General features: G+C 38.4%; 1 protein-coding gene across 5 annotated transcripts in view; it reads right to left on the bottom strand.

Annotated features, from left to right (window-relative positions):
- The window catches only part of LYRM4 (LYR motif containing 4), a 76,905-nt gene that overhangs the window by 47,435 nt on the left and 1,549 nt on the right, over positions 1 to 27,921 (bottom strand). For 4 of the 5 annotated variants that reach the window (XR_014943573.1, XR_014943572.1, XM_015854564.3 and 1 more), the window contains exon 2: positions 9,353 to 9,473. Coding sequence is in view for 3 of the 5 variants with exons in the window: in XM_015854564.3 (XP_015710050.1) it covers positions 9,353 to 9,473 (121 nt within the window). In the remaining 2 variants the exon portion in view is untranslated. Of the gene's footprint in view, positions 1 to 9,352; positions 9,474 to 20,952; positions 21,174 to 27,921 lie in introns of all 5 variants that reach the window. The other variant, XM_085540274.1, reaches the window with a different exon arrangement.

Here is a 27,921-nt window from a genome sequence, read left to right as displayed (position 1 = left end):
ACCACTACAAGTCTGAACAGCAGATATTTCAGCATCACAATCAGGCCATGAAAGTGGCAGAGGTCATCTGAGCTTTGATCAAAATGGGTAGCACTTATTTTTACCTTCCCTCTCTTGGTAATGCTTAGGATTTACAGTAAGACATGCGCGCGTTTGCAATTACTCGCCTTGTTCGGAAAAGGCCCACTTGATGTTTTGTGGCAACAGCCATCCTTGTGAGCTGCATTCATTATCTACTTAAAACTGAACTAAAGCAGAAACATGAAAAGGTAGAGGCATATGAATGCATCTCACTGAAAACGAGATTTTTGCTTTTTTTCTGGGGTTTCTTTCAGCAGATAGATTTAATCAATGCTGCGGCCTCATTCAGGAAGCTACCAACCAGCCAGGCTGGTGAAGCTTACTCTTTTCTACAGGGATGTTCACCTGGCACTGATTCGATCAGATGTGACATACTGCCAAGACAAATTGCTCACAAGAAAGTAAGTCCTCCTCCTCTTCTTCAGATAGCCTCCTCTGTGTGTAAGATCAGATGCTCAGAGTTCTGGATACATTACACAGCTACTTATTATTGGTGATAAGGCCCCAACTTCTTCAGATTAGCAGCTAACTATAAGTAAAAAAAAATAACAAAAGCTCTTTCTGAAAGATAAATTTTAAAAGCTACTCCTAACCGTCTTACACTGTATTTTTTTCTTATAGGTTTCTGCGTGTGAAATGCTGTGCAGTAAGCACTTCTGTTATAGCTCTTACATCTAAGTTGCAAAACTGCATACTTCTGAACGGCTTCTGCCTGCAGCCTGAAGAGTACTTCCAATGCAGCACCTAATTCTGTATTTAATATGGCAGGCAGAAGCTACCACTTGCAATTTAGTCAGAGGGACAAACAACAGAAAATGATTTGTGAAAATTCAGTCAGGAGAGCTAAATGAGAGCCTGAAGAGCAACACTGCCCTAGAGATTCACATAGGTGTAACCCGGAGAGCAACAGCACCTGAAGGTGGGCAAGATGTCTGCTGCACTTCCTGCACATCCAGGTGTTAGAAATTAAGCTGGTCTGACAGCTCTGGGCTTGTGGCAACTGTTACAGTATTGCATATCTTCAAAACTATCCCACATACCAAGAGAAAAAGCCATTTGGAAACAATGCTTGAAGGAGATCTCACTACTAGCATGTCCTGTGAAGGGCCAAACTCCAAGTCACCTGTGCTCCAATTTAAATTTAACAAACCTTTTTTCCAAGTGATTCCTACTTCATTCATCTAGCCTAACTCCCCTGCAATGAACAGGGAAACCTACAGCTACATCAGGTTGCACAGAGCCACGTACAGCCTGACCTTGAACGTCTTCTGGGACAAGGCATCCACCCTGTTCCAATGCCTCACCACACTTAGTTTCAGGCTCTTAAGTATCATCAATCCCTGTTGTAGAATGACTTAATGACTGTGAGAAGTTAATAATAATAATAATAAATAAAAATTATAAATATATATAATATATAATATTATATCCATATAATATTATAATTATTATATAATTATTATATATATATAAATAAAAATGAAACGAAAGATCTTTGGAATTAGAACCAAAACCATCCCACAGAACAATCCCTCTGATGACTCCACTACTCGAAGTCAGCTGACTAAAATTCAGTATTTGGCTTTGCCAACAAAACTGCAGCATAAATTTAGAACCAATCAACTGGGAACTCATTATCTGCCAAAGCGATTAAAAACTGACTGCTTGTATTACGTCAGACTAGGAGTAAGAAAAGTGAAAGCAGTTCATGCCAACCATTATGAATATAGCTAAATGTCACTGCCAGCATTTACAAGTGTATGGATGCTTGATTACCTCCCAAAATTGATTCTGTTGAGTGATTTGATATAACTATTTCAACAGGATTTTCTGATCATGTTGTTTCCCTCCTGCTCTTCTTCCACAAGTGAAGCATTTGAAAACTATTTCCAGCTTCTACCTTTGCTTTTAACATACTAAGTGGGCCAGTACTCCCTACATGCAACTTTGACTCTGACCTGCATGGAAAGTGTCAATGTGCGCCTGTAATATGACATTTCCAATGACATATGTCTTAAGTAAAAATGGTAAATCAATAATACTTAGTAGAAAAGTAGGTATTGGCCATTGAGAACCTGAATATTATATGTATATATATGTATATATATATGTATATACAAATATATACATATGTTACATTTTATATATTTTCAAAGAGGGTTTTTGTTTATTTGTTTTTAAGAAAAACATTTTCCCTAGTCTACCTTCTACTGTTGACATACTCAAAGACAGACAAGCATTTCTTGTTATCTTGCAAGCTTTAGCTTCAAGAGGGCCTTAAGCCTTCATCAGTACATAACTACAGGCCCTGACAACATTTCTGTGTCCTTCCCATGTGGACAGGCCCTTTTTCCACATTTATAGACCTTCTTTCCATTCAGTTTATCCATGAGTTCCTTCCTCACCCACACAGGCCTCTTGCCACCTTTCTCCAGTTTCTTCATGATGCACTGATCTTCAGCATGGAAGAAGTGGTGTTTAAGTGCTAACCAGTTCTCATGGGCCTCCTTACCTTCTAACATTCTAGCCCATGGGATACCTTCAAGTAGGTGTCTGAAGAAGTCTAAGCTGGCTCTCTGAAGTCCATGGTATCAATTCTACTTATTGCTTTGCTTCTTTCATGCAAGACCTTGAGTTCCACCATCTTGTATTCACTGCCTCCCAAGCTTTGCCCAACCATCACATCCCTGACCAGCCCTCCCTTGTTAGTAAAAACTAGGAAAAAAGTAAAAGGTCAAGTAGCACACCTATCCTCATCAGCTCCTCCACCACCTATGTCAGAAAGTTATCACCAATGCATTGCAGCAACTGCCTGGACCATGTGTGCCTGGCCATGTTGCTTATAGAACAAAAATCAACATGACTGAGGTTCCCCATGAGTTTGCTGATGAAACTATGGAGAATAATCAATAAAAATGAAAGTAGGTGCAGTAAAGTAAGGTTCTTTTGCATTTTGCTTCTTAGAGTAATCATAACTGAAGTTACTCCTCCTGGTATTACTGATTAAACATACTTGAATGTTTATACTATTTTGATTAATAAAAACATGCTCTATCATGCTGTGGCTGTATTATTACCAGTTCATATTAATACAAATGCTATATTATTATATTCATTCAGTATCATTTCCAATTCAACAGTTACTTCTATCTTTGCACTGATATGAACAGCTACTGCCAATATATGCCTCAAGAAAGTGCAGTCCTTGGCAGTGCACACCTGCCCGGGCAACATGGCTTGTCTGAAAAATAAAATGAAAGTTTAAAGAACAATTCTTATCTTACAGAGAATTCAAAACAAAACCATACCAATCATATTTACTGGAGATGGCAAATGTGAAGAAATGCAAGAATATGAAACCTAAATCTCATGCTCATTATGACACGGACTTCTATCAAGATGTATTCACAAAGGATTTCATTAAACAGAACTAAAGTTACTATATTAAAAGAATATTGCAAGGATTAGAAATGAACTTATAACATCCAAAATGCTGCTAGCACTTAACATTTATTATCATCAGTGAAGCCTTTATAATAAAATTTTCATATTTCAAAGCCATGTTCCTTCGCTCTTCACATCTGAAGGAAACCGTAAGAGAGTCAAACCTGAGGAAGAACAACTTATGCCTATGAGGATGTTTGTCCATCTCTCCCCTTAGAACACACCCTCGAACAACTGCAAAGGAAGCAGATCCTTATGTCTTGACTGGCTAATACTTCGTGATGCCTTGGTATCCCTGCTAAAGATTGTTAAAAGTGATTTGTATCTCTTCAGATTATGTAAAGGAACTCCAGTTATGTGGTAACAAAAATAGTACAATCAATAACATTTCAGGACAAATTCTCCTGCCTCTCATATATTCCAAATGTGACAGAAATTCACAAATTACTCCATATTAGCATGGCTAGGAAAGGCTGTTGCAATGATACTCATTCTTAAAAACATCAAAGAATTATCCTGAAAACTTAAAAACTTTCTACATCAAACTTGTAACAGTGCATTTCAGACAGTGCCCTCCTTCAAAGGGAGGATGCCATAAAGGCTGCTGTTTACATAGTTAAACACACAAGCACATGATCTTTGTAAACTACATTAAGAATCAGAGTTGCTCCTTTAGCAATCCTATTTTTAAATCAAAACATGCAGAGGAGGGCTAAGGTGGAGATTAATGTTCCTCCATGCTTTTCAGATTTATAAAGCTACCTTTATAACATTCAAGTAAATTGAACAGTGACTGACATGAAGAAAATGACAGTAATCTGTCACTATTTCACATTTCCCACTAGGCTGATTCAAATAGTTATTTATGAACCTTACACTTCAATGGTCACTCTGATGACTAAACCATAAATTAGAATTTAAAGTGAATATAAATTTGATTTTAGAGGAACAACGAATTGTCAACTAGGTGAGATATTATTTAATTTCTATTGATACACTATAAAAAGTCAGCAATAACAAAATGTGCTACATCATAATAAATCCCAAATTTAGCAAAAAATGCTCACTAGATCTTGTTATTACTTCAGCACTTGTGCTTTAAAAACAAGCACACTTCATGTTATGCTCAGTTAGTTTCAAATACAAACTCTTAATAATGTCAGATGACTTCATTACTTGTATTTTCAATTAAACAAAGAGCAAGAATGATTCTTCTGCCCCCACAGAGCACAATTAAATGTGACAGCAAACATATATTAATACGAAATTTGATTCTAAGTATACTATAGTTCTGGTGAAAAGTTTACTTTTAGGACAGATGATTAGTATTTTTTCCAGTATTTACTCCTTGCTTTACAACTGAACAATGCTCTCAGACAAAGGGTTTTAACTTTGAGTGGTCATGTTTATAGACAGGAGTTGGACTACATGATCCTCATGGGTCCCTTCCAACTCAGAATATTCTCCAACTCTATGACCTATGACAAATAGAAATACTGCAAAGAACAACAGTTCTCCATTTATTAGAAAGACCTTTCTTTGGGTGTGCTGTTGGGTGAAGAAATGACTGAGCCAAACCAAACTGTTGTAACTAAAGCTTCGGGAAGTCTTAAAGGAATTCGTGGCTCCAAAATTATCTTGATAAATTAATTTGCCTTTATAAAATCATTTTTTGCTTAACATTCCTCTGCCTTACATTGCTGTTTCGACTCCAACAAATATATACATTACAGAAACACACATGCCTTTTCAAATGTATGCAGCATAATCATGCTTTGAAATTGGAAATCTAGTAGTGCAACATATGAAACAATTCAACGTAAGTTTCAGTTTTAGCAATGTTAAAATGTGAAAGTTGCGCTGAAATCTCTAATATTCCTTACTTTTCAAGTGCATTTTTCTTAAAATCAGAACATGGAATGATACCAAAACGTGATGCAATGTAAAACTTCTTTAGCAGTTATATTTTATATATGGGAGAAACCCCTTTAACTACTAAGAGTTAGAAGAACATGTGAACAAAAACTTTTGCCTTTAGCAATAATTGAAGCCCTTCTGCATTATTCTGGTTATGTCCTAGTGACAAAGACATTCTACAAGGAACAACCATCTTCAAAAAGATAGGTATTCAATGCCACTTCACAGAATCACAGAATTACCAAGGTTAGAAAAGACCTAGAAGATCATCTAGTCCAACCATTACCAATACTTCCCGGCTAAATCATATTCATCAACACAACATCCAGATGTTTCTCGAACACTCCCATGGTCAGTGACTCCACCACCTCCCTGGGCAGTGCATTCCAATGCCTGACTACCCTTTCTGAGAAGTAATACTTCCTAATGTCCAGCCTGAATCTCCCCTGGTGCAGCTTAAAACCACTCCCTCTAGTTCTGTCATCGATTACACAAGAGAAGAGGCCAACCCCCAGCTCACTACAACCTCCCTTCAGGAAGTTATAGAGAGCAATAAGGTCTCCCCTGAGCCTCCTCTTCTCCAGGCTGAACAATCCTAGCTCCCTCAGCCGCTCCTTATAAGGCCTGTGCTCCAGACCCCTCACCAGCTTTGTAGCTCTCCTCTGGACGCGATCCAGGGCCGCAATGTCTTTCTTGCAGTGAGGGGCCCAAAACTGAACACAGTACTCGATGTGCGACCGCACCAATGCCAAGTACAGGGGGACAGTTACCTCCCTGTTGCTGCTAGTAACACTGTTTTTGATGCAAGCCAGGATGCCGTTGGCCTTCTTGGCCACCCGGGCACACTGTCAGCTCATGTTCAGCCGAGCATCAATCAGTACCCCCAGGTCTGTTTCCTCAACACAGTCCTCCAGCCACTCCGCCCCAAGCCTATAGCGCTGAATGGGGTTGTTGTGGCCAAAGTGCAGGACGCGGCATTTGGTCTTGTTGAACTTCATCCCGTTGGCTTCGGCCCAGCTCTCCAGCCTATCCAGATCCCTCTGCAGGGCCTTGCTACCCTCAGGCAGATCGACACTCCCTGCCAATTTGGTGTCATCCGCAAACTTACTGAGGGTACACTTGCTTGACAACAGTTTATAATATATTTAATATATTCACACTAAACATGAGTTTTGCATGTTTGTAAAGATAAAACATATACATGGAGATTTTCATATTCAGAAAATCCCAGTGGAACTTGAATCAAAAGCATACAAGAACACTATGTGCCTTTACTGTTCCTGAATACCTTTCTGGCTGAAAGCTTTACACCTACACATAAAGCATTTTAAAGCAAGAATTATGTATTACACTGTAAACTGAAATATGGCTCTCCAGGATTTCTCCATTGTGAACTGAGAAATATTTACTATAATATTTATTTGATTAAGTAGCAAAGTGAGAGAAAAAAGTAGCGCATTAGAATGGTTGTACTGGTAGAATTGGCAGAATCCTTCATAAGAGAAAATAACAAATCTTGCCTAATTTTTTGCTTTTTAGTTGTTGTCATGCTCTTGATTAACATATTAAGTTTTTATCACTGCAAAACACAGACTTGTTTATGATATTACCTGTTGGTCATATACATGCATGATAAAGGTATATCTGTTAGTACTGGCACATACACGCATTTTATGCATGTTTGAAATGTTTACTACCAACCAATGAATGCAAAGTGTTCTTATAGCACAACTACTCCTTTACAATGAACAGCAACTGTTTATAACATCAAGAGATTAATCAAGTCTGCCTCTTCTTTCTACCCTCTCCAAGGCAGCTCAATTAGCTGACACGGATGACCTTTTCGCTAAAGCAAAGATATGAAGGATTTGAAACAAGAAGCACTCCATAGAGGAGAAAGTCTCCCTCATCAAGACTCTCATTTCAGAAAACTGCCATTTTTTCCATATTTACAGTAATAAGGTAATCTCTGCATTCACAAAATCTGTCCAGATGTGTTAAATTCTACTTTAAAATCTGTCCCAGATCCATTACAACTCAGATGAATAGAATCACGTCTTCTTGAGGGTAACATGTTGAAAGCTTTTATTTGAGGAAGACTTATCCACCATCTAACTTAGAACTGGTCTTTTTGTTTAGGTTTATACTGAGAGTCATATTCTACCTGTATGAAGTTGGGGTACCGGAAAGTTAATATACTATGAACCATTCCCACATCCAAGTTAGGTACATAGGACTGGTATTTTCACCTATTCCTAGTGTTCTGATGCCTTGATACTGAGCTCTTTTCAGAAAGAGAAAACACTTGTTCTTATGAAAAAGTTGTGCCAAGTGGGTCCTAATAACAACATTTAAAACCTTAAAACATTTAAAACCTTAAAAAATTTAAGACTTATTAGCGCATCAGTCATCCATTTCACAGCAATACAGTTACCACAGCAGCCTCACTAACACTTCTCCAACTTATCAAACTTATGTTTATATATTTACTCACAGCCATCAGAGCAATTTTTTGACTTGCTGACATTTTATTAATTAAATCCCAAACAGACCTTATCTGTAGTATTTAATTATGGGAGATCCCATCTCCACAGACTAAGTTCTGCAAGTGGCAGAATTGGTCTCTGTGCATTCTTATCTTTCGCAACTTGTTTATGATCTTCTCCTGTCTTCTTTTCTTTCCTGCATAACGGATCTGCACATATTACCTACTGAAGTTCTTACCTAAATATGGTACCTAGTGGAAGGGACAGAGATACTATAAATGCTACTCAGAACGTGCCAGAGAAAAGTATTGCCAGTGACTCAACTTTTTTCCAGGAAAAATGTATCACCCTGTCTGGAAATACATTTAGTCAGCATTCATTTAACTCACTTTATGATTTTCATCTTCTAATGTTGTTCAAACAATGTACCTGGAACCTGGGAAAAACAACCACAGAAGGCAAAACTATGTGGAGAGGTTGTCACAGGCACATATCTAAAACGGCAATGCAAGGAATCAGGAATGGAAATCTGTGAGAGCTGCTCTGAAAGTAATGTTTTCTGTTTTTTTAACTATGTCAACCCAAGACATCAGAGGCAGATATTGGTGGTAAGGCAGAAAAGGTTGAACCCTCCCATCAATATTCCATTACCTTTTGTTGTGGTGGGACAGATGGTAGCAAAGAGATAATCTGACACAATGACGTCTGACACAGATGTGTGGATGAAGCAAAGGAATGGAACTGAATTCCTCCAAATGGAAATAAAATGGCACCCATTGACATTTAATGAATGCTTGCTGAATGCTTCTGGAGACCAACCAGTGGATGTGACCACAGTGAGACAATGAGTGGTGCATCTCAGAAATGGCAACAGTGACAGTGGGCCACCTCCACAGGTGCAGATTTTTATGAGTGAAGCATGCAGGCTTTTTTTCATCAGTGGTGTAAATGTAGCTAATGGTAGCGATTACTGAAGAAAGGTATTTTGTGTCTGAGGATTTGCTCTATCAAATAGCCTTATTGTGCTCTTTGTATCTGTTGTAGTTTACATTGAAATAAACAGGAGGCATTGCTTTCTGAAGCAGCCTACATAATATACATGAGCTACAGAAAAGAGATTCAAAGGAAACTGAGAGCAGAACTGAAGAAAAAGACAAAGGTAGTAAAATAAACAGCTGAAAAAATAACACAAGACATTCAAATTTATGTATGTCTTCAGGCTACTGGAACAAGCACCCCTATATTCCTCATTGCAACTGCAGTGGATAAGTGAATCCTTCCCATCCTCACAAACCTAGATATACAAAAACTACAGTTCATCCAGAGATGTTTTGCACAAGGACCTATTTTTTTCCATCTATAACAGCATGAGCCAGTTTAATGAGATGTATACAACCCTTAGATAAAATTACAAATAAATGTACCTGCCGATGAATAATCTCTAGGTTTTCTTTTGCTTTACTCACTAGTTCTTCTATTTTTTCAGAATCCTTTACATTCTTGTTTTCTCTGAAGGCGTCTCTTATCCTTCTGATGGCGTATGTCCTAAATATAAACAACAAGACAACATGTTTATAAGTGTGCCACAGTTTTATGACGTTTCAACATGCCATAAAACATACTGGATTCAATAAATGTACATACGCTTTTTTCAAAATATATATTTTTAATTAGGATTTTTTTGGAGTAGAAATAGTGACCACTTTATTATTATTATTATTATTATTATTATTTTATTTTTATTTTTTAATTTTTATTTTATTTTATTTTACTGAAAGCTGTAGGAAATCTTCACACTTTTCATATCAGTCAAGTCAAAGAATGATAGAATATCTTGGGCTAGAAGGGACTTTAAAGATCATCTTGTTCCAAACTCCCATATCAAATCAGTCCCTATAGCTATGCTTGCGACTACCATAAACACACTGTTGCATACCCGGCCTGGTTAATGCAAAGCCCATTAAAAACAAACAAAAACCTCACCAAAAAAACTGACTAAAACAAAACAAGAATCAAAAAAATCGTATCTCGAATGATTTTGCTTCAGTATGATTACTATTATTCCAAGTGCTCTGCAGTTCTCAGTGCTAACTGCTACATGCATTATACATTATTACCAGTTTTGACTTTCCAATCTGGCAGTCACAGGTAGAGTGATGGATCGACCATACCAAAAAGGGTTCCTTCTTTGTAATCCCTTCCTTCTCCTGACAAAGCGTATTTCAACTTTCAGCCCAACACCTCCTCAGCCATCACTCACAAACAGTAACGTGATCTCTGCAAGCAGGGAGAGCTTTTGATTTCTCTTTTCAGAAAGGAAGATCCGAATGTAAAGCCACCTCTGAAATTGTACTGTTTCTTCTGAAGCCAATAAGAACCTTCATGCAGTTTGCAAAGAATTGCTTGATAAAAAATAGTGCTCATTTCCATAATAAAACAAAGTGTTCAGACTCAGCAATACATACTACTTATTACACGATTTGTTTGAAGGTTAGGAGGAGAGCTGGCCTTTTGCTCAGCTATCTTGGTAACATTCAATTTCTCAACTACCTGGTCAGTACTATTTTTAATACAGAAAGAAAAACCCTATGTGTGGCACTGGAAGTAAAAAAAGGTGCTGACAACACCACTATTAGTGTAATGTTTCAACAACTGTTTTCAATCCTGTGTACAAGGGAAACACGAGACACAAAATTGCTTTGAACACGATCATGAAAACCCCACACGCTATACTGAAAAATAAAATTAACATTGGCGGAGGCTACAGAGAAAGGGAAAGGAAGAAAATGAAGGATCATCAGACAGTGTCACTCCATGCCATTAGATGGTGCTCTCCAGCTCTTAATGCCAGCTCCTTCAGCCAAAAGGCATATTTTCTCCTTGAGCTCATAAATAATACATTTCAATCACAAGAACCAGGATGGTTGTGGAGTCCCACCCTGCTGCCACACAGCGGCAGATGGTGTGCGCTTTTAATTAGGGCCTGTTCACCTATAATGTGACACTGGGGTGTGCGAGTGAGCGAGCGTTTGTATGTGTGAAGTTAATAGAATGTATTAAATATGGAAGCTCATTCTCATCTGCAGCTGGTGTCCTAGAAAGATTTGAAGGGGAAGCTGCTTTCTCCTAGGAATAAAAAAACCCACCAAAACAACTCCAAATCATTAAGAGGCAGTGTAATTTTGCTGCTTGATAATGGATGGATTTCAAATCATCCCACATATCTACGTAGGGTCTAACTGTGCATAAACATAATATTTTCTGCAAAAAAAGAAGGACTGACAAAAGATACAAGGCCCTAACATAATTTGTTCTCTTAGCTTAAAGGGAAAGGAACAACGACAACAATCAACAATAAAACAGCAAGTAACCATTACTGGTAGTAAGTCTTCCAAAATGCAATATATACTGTATACTGTCTTAAGAAAAAAGAAAGATGTAAAATAGATGGAACTCGAGCAAATTCTTATTCAGCATACACCTACAGACTGTATTCTCCAGTTTGTACATATGGTGTGTTAATTGTTCTATTTTCTCCCTCTTTCACTACACCCAACAGCCACTGAGAAAGAAAATATATGTAATTAAAAACTGGTTTGATAGTTTCTGACCATAAATAGGACACATGCTGCTGTGTTTTTCCTCTGAATTTCTTTACATCTTTGTAATGTTAACACTCAATTGAAGGTATTTCATATATGCTTGAACACAATCTCAGTTTTACAGCTTAATTTTGACACTTCCAGTACATTTTAGATGTGCTCCAAAGAACAGCTCTATACCATGGCATTACTCTTTACTAAGGTTAAATTCTAAGTGTCACTTAAGATAAGGAAAAGCTGAACTCAGAGCTCAAACAAGATACTATACCTGACTGTACAGTAAAGCATCCATTCTTTCCCACTTTCTATAAGCTTGATTTGAGAAGCAGCATCAGTTTCAAGCACCAGTGCTCTACACACTTCAAAAGTAGAGTACATATCAAAACCTAGTACTAATATGGCCTCAAGTCCATGAACAACTGAGTTCTTCCATAAAGACAGTAATGTATGTAGCAACATGTTGCAAGCATATACACGGTATGAAAAGAACCTACATCTTTAGATGTATCTGTTTTGTTAAAAGCATTACTCACCCAGATTTCTGAGTGATGAAGAGAGGTCAGCTGATCAACTCCCCTTATGATGGGTATTTTCAGTTCAGTAAGCATAAGCACCAAAGAACCAATTGAGTACCATTTGGAGGCACAGACAGTGGTGAAGAATGCAGGTCTATCTTCATAAAATCTTGCAAAAATCAAGCTTAAAAGATTATTACTTTCCTATATTGATGAGCTCAGTTGGCTCTGCGTGAGACTAGATGAGCATTAGCACTGAGAAGGAAGAAGGAATAAAGCAGCGCTGATTTAGCTGGGTGCAGTGCATGACAGATCCCACTGTTAGAGAAGCAAAGCAGAACAGATAATTAACTGGACTCTTCAGGGAGATGGCAATGAGAGAGCTCTCTAGAGAACAAGAATGGGAAAGCAATCCTGCCTACACCAGACACAAGCAGGTTGACTATCTTTGGGGAAGGTCCTAGAAATGCAAGATTGCTCATTAAGAAACATCGTTACAAACGAAAACTCCAAGTGCACTTTGCAATTTACTATTTTTTCTCATCATTCTCTGGAAATGGATAATAAATAACAGCTAAAAGATGCGGTAAGATTCTACAATTCTACCTATGATTCTGAGCTCTTTCCTCCTCGCCATCAAGCCAACAATTGCTACCCTGGACTTTAGGAGAGTGAACTTTGATCTCTTCCGGGACCTACTTGGAGCTATCCTGTGGGATAGGGTGTTAGAAGGTAAGGGGGCCTGTGAGAGCTGGTCAGCATTTAAACAGCTCTTCTTCGAAGCTCAGGATCAGTGTGTCCCTGTGAGCAAGTAATCCTGAAAGGTTGGCAGGAGACCTGCATGGATGAGCAAGGAGCTCATACGCAAACTCAAAGGGAAGAAGGTCCATGAAATGTGGAAAAAGGGTCTGACCACTTGGGAAGAATATAGAAATGATGTCATGGCCTGCAGGATTGCGACCAGGAAGGCTAAAGCCCACCTGGAATTGAATCTGACAAAAGTGATAAAGGATAATAAAAAAGGCTTTTTTAAGTATGTTAACAGTAAAAGGAAGACTAGGGAGAATGTGGGTTCCCTACTAAGTGAGGGAGGTGTTCTGGTAATGGAGGATGCTGTGAAGGTGGAGATACTGAACACCTTCTTGCTTTTGTCTTCGGAGAAAAAACTCTCCCTCAGGAATCCCAGACCCTGGAGGTTAGTGAGAGGGTCTGGGGAATGGAAGACTTCCTTTTAGTCAGGGAAGAGGTGATCCGTGAGTGCCTAGGCAATACCAATGTTCATAAATCCAAGGAACCCGATGGGGTGCATCCATGTGTACTGAGGGAACTGGCAGAGGTGATTGCTGAATGGCTCTCTATTATCTTTGAGAGTTCTTGGAGAATGGGAGAGGTACCTGAAGACTGGAGGATAGCCAGTGTCACTCCGGACTTCATAAAGGGCGAGAAGGAAGATCCGGGTAATTACAGGCCAGTCAGCCTCACCTCTGTCCCTGGAAAGGGGATGGAACAGCTTGTGCTGGATGCCATCTCCAGACATTTGGAGTAGTCAGCATGGGTTCACCAAGGGGAAGTCATGCTCGACCAACCTGGTAGCCTTCTATGACGCTGCCACTGGTTAGGTGGATGGGGGAGAGCAGTGGATGTAGTCTACCTTGATTTCAGCAAGGCATTTGTCTCCCACAACATCCTTATAACGAAGTTGAGGAAGTGTGGGATAGATGAGTGGACAGTAAGGTGGGTTGAGAACTGCCTGACTGGCAGAGCACAGAGGGTCATCACTGGTGGTGCAGAGTCTCATTGGAGACCTGTAACTAGCAGTGTTCCCCTGGGGTTGGTGCTGGGTCTGGTCTTGTTCAACATCTTCATCAATGACCTTGACAAGAGGATAGCAGCCACCCTCTGCCAATTTGCTGATGATATGAAGTTGGGAGGATTGGCTGACATGCCTGAAGGCTGTGCTGCCATTCAGTGAGACCAGGACAGGCTGGAGAGCTGGGCTTTGGCAGGGGGGGTGGACTCGATGATCTCTGGAGGTCCCCTCCAACCCCTACGATTCTGTTACAGGTTTTAGTAGGAAGCTCTTTTGATTGTATCCTCTGTAAAGACATTCCAGCTAACTAGTGACAACAGTATCCAAGCAAGAAGGTACAGTTCAATATATTCTCTTCACAGGTTCTTATGTGTACACACTTCAAGACTTTTTACAGTTCCTACTTACATGTATCCATTGCAAAATTAACTCACAATGAAATACAAACTAACATAATCAATGCGTAACAGATTCACCACAATGGCTTCAGGCCAAAGTGGCTGCAGGTGAATGACTACACGAGGTAAGGGATGTGCACGAGTACAGAGCTGCTCTGAAAGTAACACCTCCTATATTTTACCGTGCTGGCTCACAACATCAGAGGCAGATGTTGGTGATATAACAGAAGTTGAGCCTTCTCATCAGTATTCCACTACATTTTGTTGCTGTGGGACAGATGGCAGCAGAGGGGCAGTCTGACAAATTGGCCTCTGATATGGAAGCACATATGAAACAAAACTGTGGAATTAGATTCCTGCACGTGGAAAAAATGGCAGCCACTGACATTTAATGAATATTTGCTGAATTCTTCTGGAGACCAACCAGTGGATGTGAGCACAGTGAGGTGGTGAGTGGTGCATTTCAGCAGTGGCAATAATGACAGTGGGTCATCTCTGCAGGTGCAGAGTTTTATGAGTGTGGCCCTTGTTCATCACTGGCAACAATGTGCAATTAATGGTAGTGGTTGCTGAAGAAAGGTGTTTTATGGATGAGAACTTGCTCTATCAAACTGCATTATTGTCCTCTCTGTAGCTATTGTAGTTTCCTCTGAAACAAATAGGAGGCATTACTTTTGGAGTGACTTAGAAAAGAGAGTGTGGATGGGGCTAAATGTGAGAACAACATCAAGGCATTAAGACAGGAATGAGCACTATCTGCTAATGTTAAGAGACAACAACCTCCCCAAAATAATAGCAAAACACACAGAATTATGATTAGGAAAGTCTTTTTCCTAATGCACCAAGAGTCCATCTCTTTTTGCCTGAAGCACAATTGAAAGCCTAACATGAGGCCTAATAAAAACAAAGACTACAAGGAACGAAGTCTGAAACAATGGTCATTAAATAAAAATGAAATTACAGAGTTACTTCAGAAAATAATTGCTGTTTGGGGATTTAGGTACTTTAAGTGTTCACTTATCTAATCTGATGTCTAACTAGAAAACAAGATAAATTATAATAATAATAAAAAAACTCAGCTTACTTTCCAGGTCTTCACTCTTGTACCTTTGTGTTCTACTAAATAGGAAAAAGAGTGAGAACTGCACACATGCAGTTTTAACTATTCAGCATTATAACTTTAAAATAAATCTGGCCCAATAATGTTAAACTCAGCAGCACTTTGCAATTACTAGTAACACAAGCTTCTAAAGTTTTAAGTCCTATTTCAAAGTCAGCTTTGCGTATGTTGATATTTCTTCTTGGCAACAGCATACAAATAAAATCTATTAATCGATCACATCAGAGTTAAAGACAACACACAGCTGAACACTATGGCTATTATGATTTGTTAGTTAGTGAGTACTCACACAAAGACAGGAGGACTGTGCTACACAACCTGGGCAAATAAGGCAGACATCACAGGGGAAGCTGCTGTCAGGTTAGATACACTCAAGGCTTTCCAGACAGGAATTAAAATGCCCTTTGCATTTCTGGCTTAAGTTGTATTTAATAAACAAAGGTGAGTGATCAGTATCTAATCTCTAGCAAGTCCACAGTGGTTAAAAATTCTGAAACAAAAGTACACTGCACTTTAGGTAACGTGCAGAATGGAGATAATGACATACAATTAAAAATATCATAGTGAGAGATTCTTGTAAAAGGCAATTATTTCCCTTCACTAACTGTATTTACTTATTACATCCTTCCTTTCAATCTATTGGATTGGAACATATATTAATTTATAGCAACACTGACATGAATTGTCAGACTTTGCCTCTGTCACTAACAAAATGTGCATCAGATGAGATTCCCCTAACTGAATTTTCAGCATTACATTTAATTTTAAAAGTTTTTAGAGTTAAAAATATATGTTCAGGAAAATTAGTACCTTAAACTTTATTAGTATTACTAGTGAACTGGAATTACTAGTACTATTAGTAATCACTGGAGCAGGTTTGTCCAGTGAGGTGGTGAATGCCCCCTCTGTGGGAGCATTCAAGGCCAGGCTGGATGGGACTTGGAGCAACCTGGTCTAGAGGGAGATGTCAGAAAGGACATCCATTCCAGTCAGAAAGGAGCTGGAGAGACCTCCAGTCCCACCTCCTGGTGAAGGCAGAGTCAGCAATGGAATCAGTCCATGTTCCTCACAGCTTTGTCTGTTGAATTCTTCAAAACCAGGATGGTGATCGGACCACTCACCTGGATAACATGCTGGCTTACTCACACATTCTTGTGTGGAAAAAACTTTCAGCCAGCCCAAAAAATTCTTTTGACTTTATGCCTTCTGTCTCTTGTTCTGCCCAGCATCTGTGGATTCTCTGGTAGGTTGTTAGTAGGTGTCTTCAAAGTTGTCTCTTCTTCAGACTATCTAACCTTCAGACTTTCCCAGGTGCCTGTGGATGGCAGCCCTACTCAACTACATTAACTCATTCCCTAGTGCAGCATCACCTGTAAAGTTTATGAATATGCACTGTTTACTCCCCCAGCTCATCAGTAAAGATATACCCAAACATCATCTTTATGTCCACAGAATAGTACCAGTGCTATTCATAGTTACTACGACTATTTTCTGCAGTTCTTTGAAACATACACTTTTGCTGTTACTGGTTTAACTGTAAGTGTAAAGAATCTCTGCAGAAGGGAGTGCTTTTTCATAAGGTTGGGGTTAAAGTTAAAAGGAAAATGTCCAAATGAAAGAGATCTTTTAATCTTAACTGGAGTTGTAACTGCAACGTTATATTGTAGCAGAGGTTTAAAAAGGGGGGTTACCACTGAAGGACCCAATCAAATAAGTTGTTCAGTTAACGAGGCACAAAGCAGGGATGTACTATAGAAACTAGAAACAGAATTTGCTACAGATGAAAAGCATCCCGATGGCCTCAAGTGACAAATAGTTCTCTGCTAAGCCTTCAACAACCAAGTTCCTGGAAACTATTCATCAAGACATCAAGGCAGCTGAGCAGCCCAATTACCAAGCGAGAAACATCTGGAAACGCAAACTCAAACCCTGATAAAACTGATTTCTCTCCTTTTTGAGACAGGTATGTACTACTCCATTTGTTATGCGGCTACTCATAAGCAGCTCTTAATAAAAGTCTAGCCTGCTGTGAATTGCCATTACAAATTCCATTATATTTTTCCAGAAATACTAGAATTTTAGTCTAACAGTGTCATCAAAATTCCTCTCCACCACTATCTAGGGATTCCCTTTCATTCACAAGAGAGACAATCTGGTTTGTGATATAGGTAACCCAAAAATGGCCAGCCATCATACTGCAGTTCTTAGCAACGCTAACCATTCATTTAGTAACCAAGCGGGTACTAAGCAGCCTCACTGGCTGGAAGCATCTCCCACTTGTCAATGCAAAATGACTTGCTTTGATGAAGCATTTAAAGTTGTGGGCTTTTTTTGTTGTTGTTTTGTTTGTTTGTTTTTAATTAAGCAACAAAGTTTAATGCTTTTGAATATGTCAACTCCTTGGACTGCAATGGATTTGTTCTAGATTATACCATTTTGATAGGACACTTCTGAACAGCTGTGTTTCTGAAATTAAGATTTAGATTTAACAAATACAGTTACAGTACTCAATATTATTCCTTTAATACAAAAATGATAAAAATGACAATTACTTGAGAGGAGAACAAAAAAAGGGAGGGGGAAGAAATCAAGAATCTGAAAGATGTTGATAGCATCCAGGTTTAAAGGTACAACCAAATGAGACACATATGAAAGACTTAAAGACGGTTTTCTGAAGGTTTCCTGAGGAGATGATTGACTGTTTCTTTTGACAAGCTAATAATTATGAGTACAAAACAGACACCTACAAGTTTTACTTGGCAAAGGCAACCCTCAAGTCCTACTAGCAGACACCTTTAATTGTGTCTGAAGATTTCTGCCTAAGTAAATTTTTTTTCCTGTTGTTGCTGAGGCTGTTGATTGTTAAATGAAAGAACAATTTAAGCATCATAGATTCACAATGAATCTAGTAATAGAAATCATACTGAAATTAGACAATCTAATGATCTCAAACAACAAACCAAGAGTATTCCTTATCAATCAAACCCCTTAACAATCCATACAAAATAGCAGACCCCCCTATTCTCTCTGCTTACAGATAATTCACTAGAAGTTACCGGACTCAAAAGATTATCATTCTTCTCCATATTTTATTCTCTCATCTATTTCTATGATGTCTACAGCTTATCTGAAAGTCCTTGTTTCTTAAAACACAGTCAGTAGTGCCCAAGATTCCCCACTGGAACTCCCATCACCATATGGCTCACTGGCCTTCCCTCACTTATAGCAAAGCACTGCACATTTAGCTTAACAAATTTGGAACATCAATTTTGACAATAATGATGGATATTTGAAATTACAATGTAATACTAAGGAGCACAGAAAATTCTAATACATGCAGAGCTCGTTAGTCAAATCTAAAGTCTACAAAAAAAAATAAATCAATTTGGAACATGTAACAAGACCACCATCGTACTTTTTGCCCACAGAATACTGAATATTATTATTAGAAATTTGGGATTGCAAATACAGTGCCTTTGTACAATACATAAAACGTTTCAGGAAGCTCAGGCACAAACTACTGTGATTATGGTATCAGGGGCTCTGTAGAAAAACAAGAAACAAATACAGATTTATTTATTTATTTATTTTAAACATCACAAACGCTACATAGGGCACAGTAATTAGAAAGCTACATTCTGTCTTTCTGTAGTTTCTTCAATTTAATTAGTTAAACGTAACTACATAAAGTCCAGATGTTAAAATTTAATGGTGAAGATAAAGCTTACAGAAAGGCCAGTAATTTTTCTTTTTTAGAGTTTTCCAATCAGCCTCTTGATACTCTCTCTTAGAGGTTTATGCTACATAGAGAAAAGAAAAAAACACTTTTTTTTTTCTTTATATTGAATTACTTTAGACTGGTACATCCATGCATCACAGAACATTTCCACATTTCAAGGCAATAATGGGGTCCTCCCCCAAAAAAGCTAAGATAGTACTTAAAAGCTAATTAAAAGGCATGAGAAAACACAGATTCATTAGCATGAGTGATGACAACACTTTCTGTCCTTTATTTATAAAAAAGAATAAACCATATAGATTCATTCCTTATAGCCACGTGCTTATGGGAGAAGTTCCTCCCAGATAACAATTACTTTAAAAAGTGGAATTAACCTCAGGCTTAAAACTCAGTAACTCATACGAGTACAGGCTAAGGTTACCACATGAGATATTAAAAGAGGAAAAGATGCATGATGAGTGGTCTATTTATCATAATAAAGTTTTCACTATAACATCTTCTGACTAGGGCAGATTACCTTCCCTTTGACACATGACAAGACCTTCCATTTCCCAGGGCAGCAGAAAGATTTCCAATCTCAGAACAAATTATCGACAGAAGCCACTGAAGCACCAGGTCAGTGCTTAATGGCAGCAATAACTTGTGCTGATAGACTGTTTCTCCTTCAAGAATTTCAACAAATTGTTGGAAACAACAACAACAAAAAAATCAAGTCTCAAAATCCATATGTTAGTAAATACCGCCATTTGTTCACAGGATGAAGAATTACAATATGGAGTATTTACTTGCCAAACAATACAAAGTGCTATCAAAAATGCTACATTAACAAATTCAGGAAGAAATGTACTCAGTAGCTCTGGAAATCAGAAAACTTGTTTAGATGTCATATTCTGTACTACACCAGATACACCTCTCACTGTTTTGTCAGCAAAACACTTAACCCTTCCCAATGTTGTAAATTCAGGAGAAAAATCACAGAATCACAGAATGACCTGGGTTGGAAGGGACCTCAAGGATCATGTAGCTCCAACCCCCCTGCCTGGCAGGGCCACCAAACATACACATTTACTAGATCAGGTTGCCCAGGGCCCCGTCCAACCTGGTCTTGAACACCTCCAAGGACGGGGCATCCACAACCTCCTTGGGCAGCCTGTTCCAGGGCCTAACCACTCTCCTAGTGAAGAACTTCCCCCTAACATCCAACCTAAATCTTCCCTCTTTCAACTTAAATCCATTTCCCATTGTCCTGGTCTTACCAGTCCTTTCGAAGAGTTTACTTCCCTCCTGGATATAGGTTCCCTTCAGGTATTGAAAGGCTGCAATGAGGTCACCCCACAACCTTCTCCAGGCAAGCATTATTAGTGAGACATCTCATTTATTTTGGGTAGTAAATTACTTTAAAATAAATAATTACTTATCTAAATGAATCAATTATTTAAAATTATTTAAATCAATTAAGTGTTAATCCATTCAAAACTAGTTTACATACAAAGACCATTCATTTAAAGACCTATTTGATAACTTATTGGACTAGAAACATGCTGTAATATTTTAAGTGGATCAGAAATGTTTTCTGGAGCTTTGTAATAGGTTATTATCAAGACAACAACACACACTTCTACCAGAAGTACACAGCATGATTCAAGCTATTGTCTTCTAGGGTGTATTGCAGTAGGTACTGCCTCTTTCGAAACACAGCATTCATTTGATCTGTACTGATTTGAAGACATTTTCCAAAGAAGAAAGAAGTCTAATGTTATTTAAACAAATTAACAGCAAGTGTAGAGACCTGCACCTGGGAAGAATTAACTGCGTGCACCAGCACTGGTTAGAGGCTTACCAGCAGGAAAGGAGCTCTGAAGAGAAAGACCTGAGTGTCCTGGTGGAAAACAGGCTGGCCATGAACTAGCAGCATGCCCTCATGGCCAAGAAGGCCAGTGGGATCCTGAGGTGTATTAAAAGGATGGAGGCAATCATCCCCCTCTACCCTGTCCAAGTGAGGCCACATCTGGAGTACAGTGTCCAGTTCTGGGCTTCTCAGTTCAAGAAAGACGGGAACTACTGGAGAAAGAAAAGCAGAGGGTCACAAAGATGATATGGGGTCTGCTGCACCTCCCTTATGAAGAGAAGCTGAGACTCAGGGCTCAACTACCTGGTCCACAGCACTACTGAATTCAGTTTATTGTAGTTCACCTTTACTGTGCCTCAGAGTTCATATCAGGTGAAACTGTAACAGAATGAACAGCACTATTCGCCACTCAGCAAATCTATTCACACTTAAGATGTTTGCAAAATGCTGGTTTGGAGGAAAGAGATGAGATCTGAGTGCAGAATATGGATCCAGAGAGTAGAGAATACAGAATCAAAACAGAACGTGGTCTGAAATTGGACATGAACAAGCCATACCTAAAACAAAAACACATGGGCACATTCTTAAAGACGTCTGCTGAAATTATTCTGGGCAAACCACCAGCTTAGTTCTGCACTGATAAAAGAAAATCAAGTTAGAATGACAGATGCCTTGTAAGAGAGGAATTCCCTGAGAAAGGCCTTCTGTATTCATAACCTGTGTAAGATGGCTTATTAAAGCTCTCCCTCAACATGATAAATGCATCCAGCTCGGATGGAAGAAGACTGTCAACATTCTGAAGAAAACTTACCATGTAATATTACTAAGACAAAATCTGAAAAGTAGCAGGGCAACAACATGTTGATAAGTGATAGTATGTCTCCATGACATGATTAGAAGTAAACATCTATGATATTTGTTGTTCTTCTGAATAAGGGCCAAATCTAGCATCACATTTAACCAAATTCAGTGCTGAACAATGGTTGAACAGGCAAGCAACACCAATGCTCTTAAAAGATCTGTGTCTGCATTCTTCCCACTTAAACATATAATGCACAGGTGTTTAAACTTGCCTGTGACTGCAACTCAGCACAGTGATATTCCGTATATTTGCTGGAGTAACAAATAGTAATGGTGAAGAACTACTAACAAGAAACAACAAGCAAATACTCACAAGAAGGAATCACATGGTGTGCATGAGAAAGACTTGGACAACTCTATGACAACTTCAGAAGAAAGACTGAATTCTTCTCATAGGTATTTAAGGCCAAAATAAAGTTGAATGGATCAGTGATATCTTCTAAGTGATTAAATAGAAAAATACTTTCCTCCGGCAGCTAAAATGAGACTAATCTTAATTTTATATTAGCTAACAGTGTGGAAATAGGCCTTGAATGGATTCAAACCAGGACATGCCAAACAAGGAGACTCAGGGGGAGTGTCAAGACGTGGCAATGAAGTTCCTGGAGACTCTGACTAGTATCACATTCAGAATCTGAATTAACATTTGAAACTCTGTCTGATTTGACATAAAAATTTCATGGAGCTGTATTTATTTAAATACTGGTTTGCTGAATTGCATAAAAGAATACAGTTTGTTCTGCTGACTTATAAATCAGCATTCTCACAATCTAAGCTAAGCATCTCTTCAATCATAAGGTCAAGATAGAAGAACACTGCAATTCAAAGGAAATTCATTTGTAGTGCAACTTAAAAAGAATCATAAAACCATGATGTTTTGTTATCAGTATTCCACACTATAACATCCAGAAACTATAACGTTTCTGGTTTTGGGCTTTTTGTTTGTTTGTTTGTTTTATTCAGAATTACTTTGATTTATTTTTTAATTTTTAATTCAGAGCTCTGATCTTCTACACTATTCTTGCAATAACAGCTTGTGCCTAATGTGCCTTGAGTAAGACTCAAAGTTAAGAGGTCAGGATCTTCCTACTGTGGACAGTATATGGGAAGATACAGCCAGGAGCTAAACGTTAAAGCCATATCCAAGAACAAGAAAGGGAGATGAGCTTGGAAAGTACTCCAGTACTTAAGAAGTATCGCTACATGAAGTTATTTCCTTTACCAGAAGTCATAAGCACACATGTACTGGAGTAAATCATCACCTGAGGCACTAATCTTTCCATTAGTCTCATTAGTTCTCAAACAAATTCCAATGGTAATTAAGTCCTAAAGAAGAAGAATGTCCTGTTCTACTGTGCTATATAAAGAATGCAAATATCCAAGACATTAACAACAACATCAGATTTACTCAATTTGAGTGTCTTCGCTAAGATTATAAAGTACATTAATCAGTCTTTCAAGGAAGACTCTACTGACTCTACTCATCTGCTTTCCAAACATAAAAGATTTTCTTCCCCCCACAGTTTGGCACAACTTTGGGTGCCAAATACATGTTGCACATTCTTCCTTGTAAGTTACTACCACTTGAAACTCTCTTGTGGGAAAATAATAAGTAAAAATTGGAATCAATGAAATTACATCAAAATCGATCTACAGATATCCCTTAGAATTTAGAAGGGCATAGTTTTACAGGGATAAAGCGAATGCATTTGCAAAATGACAAGTCCAGGAAAGCAACTCTTGACAAACTCAATCTACAACTCCAGTGGAAGTGCTTTCCACTGCGAAAGTTACCATCCAAATCATAATATTTTGCAAAATTGTTTCCAGTTGGTTTATAATCTCATTTCAAAGAATGTTCTGATGGTATCCAACAGTTTTGTCTTGACATTTTTGGAACAGAGTGTTTAGCTGACTTTCCAAAATAGAATACTGAAGGCAAATGGAAATACTATCAGATCCAAAGTCTTACAATCCAAATAACATTTGTTTTTGTGCCTCTTTTTCTTTTCCTAGAAAGCTCATCCATCCCCACATTTTACTACAATTCAGAGTGTGGTAAATTTAGTCCTTCACAGAGCTCCAATCCTAAAAGTACCAGCTCGCTCTATTGACACTTCTATTCAAAGACGGATTGCTTCTCACTGAATTAGATACAGAAGATGCCCAGATACCATCTGCTTGGTACGTAGTCACTGAAATAACTTCCAAAACTTAACTCTCTGAGAAAGTGATCCATTAATTACACCAACCGCAAACATCTGAATGCCCTACAAAACTGACTCACAGATGCTCAGCTCCTGTTAGTCCACAATTTGGGTCATGCAGCTGCCAAGCCAAAACGAGCGTCTGAAACAGTGCGTGACAGAAATACCACTGCATTCTCAGCCCCAAAATATCACAGCTATTTTTAAAAATTTTTATTTTTTAAAATATATTTCATATAAAAATATTAAATTTCATATTAAAAATATTTATATATTTAAAATATATTTCATATACTCATCATGCAGGAGACCAACTAAAAAACCCTTAGGTTCACTATTACCAGGAGCATAGACAACAGTTAGACTCTTGGAAGGGGGAAAGTTCTTTATTTTCCTTGTGCAGCCAAGGTAAAAACAGATCCTAAATCTGCATGTCTGTCATCTCTCTCTTACAAGGGAGAGAGACAGCTCTGCTGGATAGAATTAACTGATTTAATTTCTGTGTTTCTTGTCTCAGTCACAGACTACCACTTAAGACGAAACACAATACTTCCTACAGCATGGCATGTCTCTATTTCCTCACTATTGATTGGATGTACACTTATATATTTTTAATAACATCACAACCTAGCTTCCTCCCCACCCCAATACACAGTAACGTGCCACCAAGAGTTAACAACCTGCTGGTGGATCCCATCAATCACAAGCATCAAGAGGAGAACCAATAAGAAACAGTCCCTTCTATTTGAGACAAAGTTTTAAGGAGCTGAATGGCACATCTGGGCCCACCTGGCAAAGAGGGAAGGAGAAAAAATTGCATTAATTCTCAAGCAACTGATAACAACTCTCAAGGAACTCCTGACACCATGGACAGCATCAAAATGAGCTTCTAAGAAAAATAAACACCTGGAGGATGGATAAAAATAAGGCAGAAAGCCAAGATAAGATTTAATACAGATATGATAGAACTTTTGATTATGATTTTGATCAATAAAAAAATGGAAAGTCCATCCAGGAAGTAACAAGGTAGACACATTTAGGATTGTTTTGAATATTTTGTGTTAAATTGATGGTCGAGCTGTTTAAAGCAAGGTTTCACACCTTTCTTCATTGCAGGAGAGCACAGAGCGGTACACTGACATATAATTCATTGTTTTGACTTTTCTTTGTCCTCGTTCCTCATCTTAGCCTAAGCTGATCAGCACATTAGGTATCTGAGTAAGAATTTAAATGAGGTAGCAGTTAAGACTCAAAACGTAACAAGACCAACATTATGTGAACAGCAAGAGAAACAGTGAGAAATGGTGCATCAGTAAAGCAGACTACTCAACCAAATGTCCAAGGGCAGCTCTTAGTTTATTTTTGCTACAGATCAACCTTTACCTAACAAAAGCTGGCATTAAATACTGTATATTTTTCTATTCTCCTGTTTGAGAAGGACAGATAAGTTCTTGCATACACTGAAATTTCTGTCAACTGAAATCTTCTGCTAATCAGTGAGTGTGTGTATACATATACACATATATATACGGATATGTATATATATCAGTGTGTGTATACATATATACACATATATATGTATACATAAAGAATGTATGTATATATGTGTCTACACACACACTGATATATATACACGCATACATACGTCTACATATATACACGCAAATACATGCCTACATACACATACATATACACGCATACATACGCCTACATACATATGTCTACATATATATACATGTACATATACACGTACATATGCGTCTACATATATATACATGTGCGTATATGTATATAGTATTTATATATACATGTATACACATGTATAAGTATATATACACATACATACGTATATATACATGTATATGTATATATATGTATACACACACACATATATATATACCCACACACACATATACACACACGCATTTACTATAGGTCACTAAGAGTTACTAGACCTTTAGATACAGAACACCTAGATGGCCATGCCAGTCTCAACAGTGCTGACAACAAGAGATTTTTTTCCTATCCAATGGGATTTATGGGCTTAGTAGCTCACTGTCACTAACTAAAAGAAATTAAAAAAACATTGTTTACATTTAATTTAGATATGGAGTCTACTGCAAAACCACAGAAATCCAACTCATGTTTCAGAAGAGCAGCTCTAATATCTAAAAGCATTTTAAGATCATGCTCTGCCCTACATAGTAAAAGCCCTGAGTGCTTACTTACTGTGTTTTCATTCAAAATAGGAACAAACAAACCATCCAACCATACTGATCCTTATTTGCAATCAGTTGTTTTAACAGTTGTAACACTGTAACATGATGGAAAGAGCAGCAATGACAGCAGAGCAGCAAAGTCCTAGTTCACATCAAGTGGGGATCTGCTTAAATGCAAAAGCTCTTGACACAGAAATAAAGGAAAGAATCCGACTACTTTTGGAAGGCCTCAGGTATACAGGGATCTCCAGCAAAACATCCTTACCTCCACTGCCAACCCTTAAATGAGATCTGGGAAGGATTAGCTCATATCTGAGCTCCCCTGGGTTGGCCCTGCCTTCCCACCAGGTGCTCAGTCACTGCTTCAAGCCATGACTTAGCATCCCCACTAAAAACACATTTCACGAGTTGTATATATATATTTTTAATGCCGAACAAAAGCATTTTAAAACAAATCTAAATAGAATTTCATTTGTCATTTAAATAGCAGAGGCCACCTCCTCCTGAGATCGTAACCTATCACACTACAAACTATCAGAGGATCTCCTTTTTGTCAAACATACCAAAAAAAGGATACCCTCATTACGAACTACCTTTCTTGACTGAAAACTTGACACCTTTCCTCTTCATATATTGATTTTCCAGGAGTACAAATCAAGTTCCTTTCTTCAGATTGTCTGTAAGGTTGATAGAGCAGAATGGCAGACATGAAATTACTTACTGTCTGCTAAGTTCTCCCCTGATGTTAAAATCTGGCAGCACACCTGGGCTGCAGAAGTCTCCTTAACACTTAGTGCAGGACTCCAGAGACAACCCTGTGTGCTGTTACTCTCAGACAGTCAGCGGTGACCTCTGTTTCTTAAAGGTTTTAACGCTGTTCTTCACAGTTACAGCACTAAAAGTTCTGCTGGGCGGCAGAATAAAATGTATTACATGAATTACTAGAATGCTTACAGAGCAAAAATACTCAATTTTACATCACAATCTACACATACACTTAAGAGAAAAAGCACAGAAAGCAAACATGGAGACAACGACCAGCGGACCATCCTTCAGATGCACACTTATGCACTGCTTGCAACAGCATTCTGAATTTCTGCAGCTGAAAACATGAATCACTATGATTTATCTTATTTCTTCACAACAAACTAGTTGTATACAAAGTCACTGCCATGCCCTGGAAGAAATTTAATATCATATTACAGCAGCCACAAGGACGCAGGAGAACTGCTTATCAGGGCAGGGAAGAAGCTCACACGGTGCCCATGTTAGCGGTGCATGCAGTGTAAACAAACAGCAATGCAGGATGGCTGTTGTGTTCGTGGCAGATCTCTAGGTGTAACAGCTGCCTACTGCTTCTTGCTAGAAATTGCTATTGCATTTGGTGTTCACAAACTCTTTTAGAGAGGCATACTTTTGGTATAAAGTAGTAAATGACGTCTAAGCAAAAGCACTGCTGCACCTGGGCCAGAAGAAGGCACTCGTCCCAGCTGTCCCTGGGCTCTCTCTGCCTACCCAGTTCAGTCCTGCTCTCAGCCCTGGGCTGCAGTTCCCAGACTGGGCTTTCCCTGAACTATTAAAAGAGCATCCAAACGAGGGCTACAAAGGTGGATAAGAGTCCAAAGGGCAAGATGCAGGTGGAGCAGCTGGGGTCCCTGGGTTTGTTCAGCCCA

The sequence above is a fragment of the Coturnix japonica genome, chromosome 2 (assembly GCF_054131305.1).
Source record: "Coturnix japonica strain WE chromosome 2, WE-NBRP24, whole genome shotgun sequence".
NCBI classification, from domain to species: domain Eukaryota; kingdom Metazoa; phylum Chordata; class Aves; order Galliformes; family Phasianidae; genus Coturnix; species Coturnix japonica.
Note: the sequence above shows the minus strand (reverse complement) of the source record. Positions and strands in the feature narration are given on the sequence as shown.